This window comes from Priapulus caudatus, unplaced genomic scaffold, assembly GCF_000485595.1.
Source record: "Priapulus caudatus unplaced genomic scaffold, Priapulus_caudatus-5.0.1 Scaffold187, whole genome shotgun sequence".
Classification (NCBI taxonomy): domain Eukaryota; kingdom Metazoa; phylum Priapulida; class Priapulimorpha; order Priapulimorphida; family Priapulidae; genus Priapulus; species Priapulus caudatus.
Window position 1 is genome coordinate 295,184 of NW_014577248.1, and position 7,137 is coordinate 302,320.

At 40.5% G+C, this 7,137-nt stretch overlaps 1 protein-coding gene across 1 annotated transcript in view; it reads left to right on the forward strand.

The window, feature by feature from the left end:
- LOC106806950 (nuclear pore complex protein Nup205-like) overlaps nt 1–6,652 on the forward strand; it is a 31,128-nt gene extending 24,476 nt beyond the window's left edge. The window contains 12 exon segments of the mRNA XM_014809137.1: nt 697–761; nt 763–807; nt 1,574–1,711; nt 1,899–2,160; nt 2,523–2,624; nt 3,475–3,623; nt 3,808–3,999; nt 4,257–4,375; nt 4,513–4,663; nt 5,057–5,189; nt 5,563–5,847; nt 6,555–6,652. Coding sequence (XP_014664623.1) covers nt 697–761; nt 763–807; nt 1,574–1,711; nt 1,899–2,160; nt 2,523–2,624; nt 3,475–3,623; nt 3,808–3,999; nt 4,257–4,375; nt 4,513–4,663; nt 5,057–5,189; nt 5,563–5,847; nt 6,555–6,652 — 1,739 coding nt within the window.
- The last annotated feature ends 485 nt before the right edge of the window (nt 6,653–7,137 follow it).

The following is a 7,137-nucleotide window of genomic DNA, read 5'->3' on the forward strand; positions in this document are numbered from 1 at the left end:
GCTCCATCTCACTGCCGGCGTTGGCTTAAAACCACAAGAAAGAGGTTGAGAAACTGGCATTTCTGGCCAAGCAACCCGACTGTTTTGCAAACCAAGGGTAGCCTCGAAGTTGGTGACGCTTGACCGTCACCATGTTTTTTATCTTTTGCTGCGGCCCGTACCCGCTGTACCGCAGCACCGCCTGCATGGTTGCTTGAGGGATGGGGAAAACTGTCAACAACATCGGAGAATTTCAAACATTGGAGTATTTTCAAAATACCTTTTATAAAAGACAACGCCTGCCAGTCGAGAATGGGACTGGAACTAGCAGTTTATTTTTGCCTAAGGTAGATGAATTCATGCATGACACAAAGTATTTGCTATCTAGTACTGGCCAGAATTATAGTGTATGATGGGCGCATTGTGAGCCTTTAAGGTTACTTCATATTCGAGGTAGGGTTTTAGAAACTTTTATTATACCATTACAACAATGTTGCTGGTGAAGAAATATATGGTTTATTGCACCCACATATTAACTGCTTATCAATGCTCTAGTGAAGCATTTTATTTATTTTATGATATTAATTTCATACTGATCTGATCCGGACATCAGCTAAACAACTTACTGCTAAATAGGCATGCTTCTGTTAGTTCTCATATTACATGCAAAGCACTTGTATGCACATTTAAAAAAAAACTTACATTTTCATATTTCAGGCGATCAGTTGAAGAGGAAGATATTGTCGATTTTGGATTCCATCTCTTTCAAGCAGAAATACCCTAGATCCTCTGCGACTTGAGTACTTTGACCAGCAAATCATTGAACAGGTAATCACAGTTGTAATGTGAGTGATATATATATATATATATTTATTTATTTATTTATTTATTTATATATTTTCGTGAATATTCCTCATTAGGCATGTTAGGTAACATAGCTATGATCCAAATAGCCATGTATAATAGCCACAAACTATAACCAAACCTAGCACCAGGGCAAGCGTCCATTAATTAGGCATGAGCTCGCAAACCTGACAACCCATGATGTCTATTACGTTATTATTATGTCTATTACCTGGATTTATTATGTTTATTTATGTGTTTATTAATTTAGGCATGAGCTCGCAAACCTGACAACCCATGATGCCTATTACATTATTATTATGATTATTTACGAGGATTTATTATGTGTTTATTAATTAGGCATGAGCTCGCAAACCTGACAATCCATGATGCTTATTAAGTTATTATTATGATTATTACGATGATTTCTCAACTGTGTTGACGACGATTTCCTGTAGTGATGTATGTTATAACGTCGTGTGAACCTTTATTTGTCTTATTAATTTGTCCAATATAATTAAGCGTGAGCTCGCAAACCTGACTACCTATACTTTTTATATATTATGATTATTACGAGGATTTCTCAACTGTGTTGACGACGATTTCGCGTCGTAACGTTATATGATTATTAAGTCGGTGGGAACTATTATTTGTCCCAACTGACTACCTATACTTTTTATGCTAATATTACGTTTATTACGAGGATTTCTTAACCTAACCGTGTTGACGATGGCTTCGCGTGGTGACTCAGGTTATAGCGTCATGTGAGCAGAGGAGTCTGAAGGGAGTGAAGTATTGCGACGTGAAGCGTCTTCACCACATACTCCAGGACGAACTCAACCAGATACAGGGATCCGCCGCCATAGGTCAACGCACGGTCATCACCAAGGTAACGAGTGATTCTGCAATGCACAAATGAATTTATCAGCAGAACACCAGACACCAGATGAGCCCTGTCGCTCTGCGGCACTTGTTTATTATTATTGCAGTTATTAATATTGTTATTATTAATAATATTAGTTGTAGTAGTAGTATTATTATTATTATATTGTTGACTATATTATTTGTGGTTGCAGGTGCTGGACGATGAATCGGTAACGGAGCTGACCTCTCCAGCGGCTGGGGTCATCCTGATCCTGCTAGCAAATCTCCGCCATTCGTTCCTCGCCACACAGGCGGAAGACGTCACCGTCATCGACTCCTCCCAGTACGTTTCGGTGCTCGACGATTCGTCCGGCTCGCAGCAGACCGCGACGCCATCTAGTGGTCTGTTAGCGCAACACGGAGCAACGTTGCAGGTTGTGTTAAAGGGGTTGATTGACAGCATTCTAAAGACGGGTGAGTGGAGGGAGTGGGAAACTGTCCGTGCGACAGGTTAGTTTTTTGTACATTCAGGGAATAGTAGGAGTCAATGCATTTCCTATGTTTCGATCTCGTATTTTTCATCTTTACTTTATTTACGATCGGAATTACCTTCATTGCTGCATCTGTAATATTAACCAAAATTTATGTGAATATATTTATAGCAGTGTTAATATCATTAACTGCATTCACTATTAGCCATTGTTAATGGCAACTACATTATTTGCATTAATCTAAATTACCTGCGTTTTTGAGTTTGCTATTAAAATCAGTTATCTAATTAAGGAATTATATTAAAATGAGTTATAGGTTACGTTGTTGTCTATTCTTGCCTACAGGTGGCGTTTATCAGCGAGTGCGAGCTAATCTCTATGGCGCCCTACTGAGCTATCTTCGAATTGCTCATCGGGTAACAGAGGTGCCCATTTTCGAGGGCTCAGGTGAGAGATTGCTAGAAAATTCTATTGTCAGTTTCAGCTCCCCAATCCAAGATTTAATAGATTATTTATTTAAAGTCGCTACATCAGGAAAAATATCATTTAGCTTAATTGCAACACTCAAATATTTGCTGAGAATCGATCATGTAAGATGCATGCATGTAATCTGAGAAACATTACTTCTTAATTCTTAAGAGTAAAAATTTCGTTAGGATATTATGAACTATGTTTACATCGCAAACTCTGAGCACTGAGCGATCGCGCTACCACCTGCCGTAACACGTGCAACAAATTAAAGCAAATAAAGGCATGAGGAAACAATAATGATTAGATAACAATTAAAATACAAATAGATTACAATTAATATACAAATACTCGATTCCTACCTCAAATCACAGCCTTTAATCGTTTCATTGTCTGGTCGAAACGACTGTCTTGCATTCGTTGTTAGTGCGCTAACACAATGTTTCATTGTCTGGTCGAAACGACTGTCTTGCATTCGTTGTTAGTGCGCTAACACAATGTTTCATTGTCTGGTCGAAACGACTGTCTTGCATTCGTTGTTAGTGCGCTAACACAATGTTTCATTGTCTGGTCGAAACGACTGTCTTGCATTCGTTGTTAGTGCGCTAACACAATGTTTCATTGTCTGGTCGAAACGACTGTCTTGCATTCGTTGTTAGTGCGCTAACACAATGTTTCATTGTCTGGTCGAAACGACTGTCTTGCATTCGTTGTTAGTGCGCTAACACAATGTTTCATTGTCTGGTCGAAACGACTGTCTTGCATTCGTTGTTAGTGCGCTAACACAATGTTTGACGTACTGACGTGTTGTGTTACCCCCTCATGGCAGGATTAAAGATGGAGGTGAGACCTCGACGCAGGAACCAGACGGAGGTAGAGAACCTCGCCAGTGATAACGTGGGCGTCATCCTGTCTTACGGGGAGGGCCTGATGGAGGTGGTGAGCAGAGATTCGTGTGATGGGCACGACGTTGGCAAGGTAATTAACCTTCATTAATCGTTCATTAATCATTAACGTTGGCAAGATAATCTAATTAGACTCATTAATTGTTTTGTCTAAACTTGCTGCTACGTATAATACATAGAATGTGACATACATAGACGAAATACATACAGGTAGCACGCACGTTGCATTGTTTACTTATATTTGCTGCTACGCACAGATGCTAGCATTTGCTACGCTGGACGCTGTTATCGCTACGGACAAGGCTGACCACTGGATGGCCTTCCTCGGTAAGAAGGGATATCTGAGACACTACGTAGATTCCCTCCTGCAGGACAACGGCAAGCTTCAGGAGTCACTGAGTCCAGTGCCGGAGCCGCTGCGTGCGCTCTACCTGTACGAGTCCAAGATGGTAGGTTCTCACAATATGATGTGATGCAGTGGTCGGCTGCGATGTGAAGAATTTTAGAAGGCAGAAGGTTTGAAAAGAGCTGTGGGTATTCTACCATAATGTTACATGACAAACGTACTGCATCTAAATAATTGTAACTTATTTCATGATGACTAAACTGAAGTGATGGAAAAAGTAGTAAAGTGAATGGAAAATTGAGTTGATCGCCTTTAGGTGGTATTGTCGGTCCTGACTGCATCCTGTTTTCGTTTTTGTAGGGATTACTAACAAGAATCGCCCAGAGTCCGTCTGGCGCTCAGATGTTGCTACAGTGTGGAATCATGGGAAGGCTGGCCGAATGCACAGTATTCAGCATGCGGCCACAGCAAGAATACAGGTAAATTATTCTAGCATACCTAATCAAAATACAGACTTGGTGTGAGTCAAGAGTTACCTGTAAATGTACAGATACATATGTGTACATAAGTGCATGAACACCTATATGCTTACATGTTTTTACGTACTGTGTTCTAGTCTGCCACGAACACAAATTGGAGGATTGCAGTATGAATCTTTTCTGCCCACCGTGATGGACAGATACAGACAGATTCTGCAGCCAGCACTCAAACTCTGTCTGGCGATTCTCATGTCTCTAGGATCACGCAACAAGCAGGCAGCTAATGAGGTATTCTAACCCAACCTTTTCCATCAGTGCAATTTGCAGTTTGCATTCTTCTTGGTGCATTTGCGTAGCTTGTGCATTTTATGGGATAGAGTTGCAAGCTGAACAGCAAGTCCCGTCCTTAATCTAGACTTGGGAATGGCGATTGCATTCTGAAACCTTTCTGAAACTTCTCCACTTGCGGGTGGAGTTAATAGCTATATAACATATTTGTTATTATTCATAAAATTTAACAACTAAGTTACTGATACTCTAATACAACTAATAACTCGAAAACATTTCGTTATTTGTCTCTTCAAACTTTTTGTGGCACGAGTGGAGTATTCAGTTGAACGTGTTGCATATGTGTAAGCGTGTATATTTTATGGCTCTTGACAGTGAATTGTTTTTGTGTAGGTGTTGGGATTTCTCGTGGCACACAGTGAGATGGTGAGCAGCGTGCTACGCGACGCGCCGACCTCGCTTGACCTTGCCTCGCTGCAAGAACTGGCACTTGTCACCGCAGTGGTGGCGCGCTCTGCTGTTGAAGGTAACCATGATCTTGTGCTCTGCCATTTCGTCAGTGAAAGTGTCATTAGTCGTAGCATTAATAATTTAAAGGTCTCACATAAAAATTGTTGTTTAAAAGTAAATTGGTTAGGTGTTTTATTTATTTATTTATTTTATTTTTCATTTTAGAGCTGTCAGTTTTTTTTCTTGGAACTCGTATTGCTATTTGTTCAATTCGTTCTATTCCATATTTATGTTTGTTCTTCATTCGGCTTACACACACATCACGTTACCTTCCCGTAGATCCGGATATATATTTCTACACAACGTCTTAACGAGTACTGATTTATTAAACTCGCCTCGCACATACGTCACCAGCACATCGTCCCAGCGTGCGTGTTGTCTTCCCATAGATCCGGACGACGAGGCAGCGATGGCGGCGGATCGGAGCGCGTTCGAGGCGCAAAGCCACGTGTCTCGCATCCAGAGACAGATGCTGGCGCTGCTTTCGCGCTACAGCATGACCGAGTCGCTGCGCAGTCACATCAACAGCATTGAGGAGCTGCAGGAGCGGGAGGGACGCGGCGGCGGCGGCGGCGGGCCGGGGCGCGGAGACGTTAAGGCCATGATGAGGTTGTCAGTGCTGCAGGTGGCGGCCAACGTGCTGTCCTACTGCCGTAGCCTCGTCAGTCAGTCCGGTAATATTATATCGATATATATTATATATATATAACACTCTTTATATATTATATATATACACAGTACACAATCTATTATCTGAAACCCTTGGGACCAGACACGTTTTGGAATTCGGAATTTTTCAGATTTCGGAATGATAGTACGGTACAGATATACATACCGTATATCCTGCAACCAGCCAAGTTTTCAAGAGGCCAAGTGCTGTACCAGTGCAGTATAATATGTATGAGTTATGCCAAACACATATATTTCTGCAGTGAACCTTTGGCACCAAACGTGAGCTTTGGTGTGCAGACTACTTCCACGAAAAACTTTCGGTTTTCAGAATTTCGGATAATAGATATCATTGTGTACTGCATATATATATATATATATATAGTATAAGTAATATATATATATGGCTCATGGTGATTCTGTTTGCTGTCTAATCACGTGATGTCCCCGTTGATTAATTTTTATTTTTATTGATTTATTTTCTGTTTATTTTATATTTTAGAGGTGTCTGTTTTTTGCTTGGAGATTTGCTTTTGTTTGCCTTTCATTCAGTTCATACATGCATCCTAACGTTTGATTTTCATTATCTTAATTTTTAATTAAATAGCCAGTGTGCTCTCTAAAATAGGCCATCTCTCTTTTTCTAAGGATATATATAATATCGTATTTTCAATATGATATATATTCTAGAACTCCCGTGTCTATTTCATAGGTACAAGTGCGAAGTTTTGCCGCATTCTGTTTGCACCGAACTTAAAGGAAGCTTTGGTCAGGGAATCAAGTGGTAAGCAGGACTTTTCTGCTATATAATAGTGTAGTAGACTACTTCCCCCTCTTCCTACCAGGTCCTACCCCATTCTTCACAAAAAGGGTTATTTGGATATTCTATATTATGGATAGTTCTTGTTATTATTTGAAACAATCCCTCTATATACCACCCAAAATGCATCAGAAAGCTGTAAATAACAGAGATTTCTTGGGCACTGGGCATACAGATCTCAGGGCCTATGGAACTCCAACCTTGGAATCCATTTCACTGCAAAGACTATTCCTCTACAGGCCTGTAGGATAGCGTTAAAATCAGGATTTACGCCAGGATGTTTTAATTCATTACGTATTTCAAATCTACACATCTTTGCGTCTAATGCTAAAATAGTAACTACTAAAATAGCAGTTATGTCAAAATGAGGATTTACGCCCGGATGTTTTAAATTAATTACGTATGTATGAGCTACACGTCTTCACGTCTAATGTCGCGCGCGCATGCTCTCTTGTCGCCCGCAGATCTGATGATA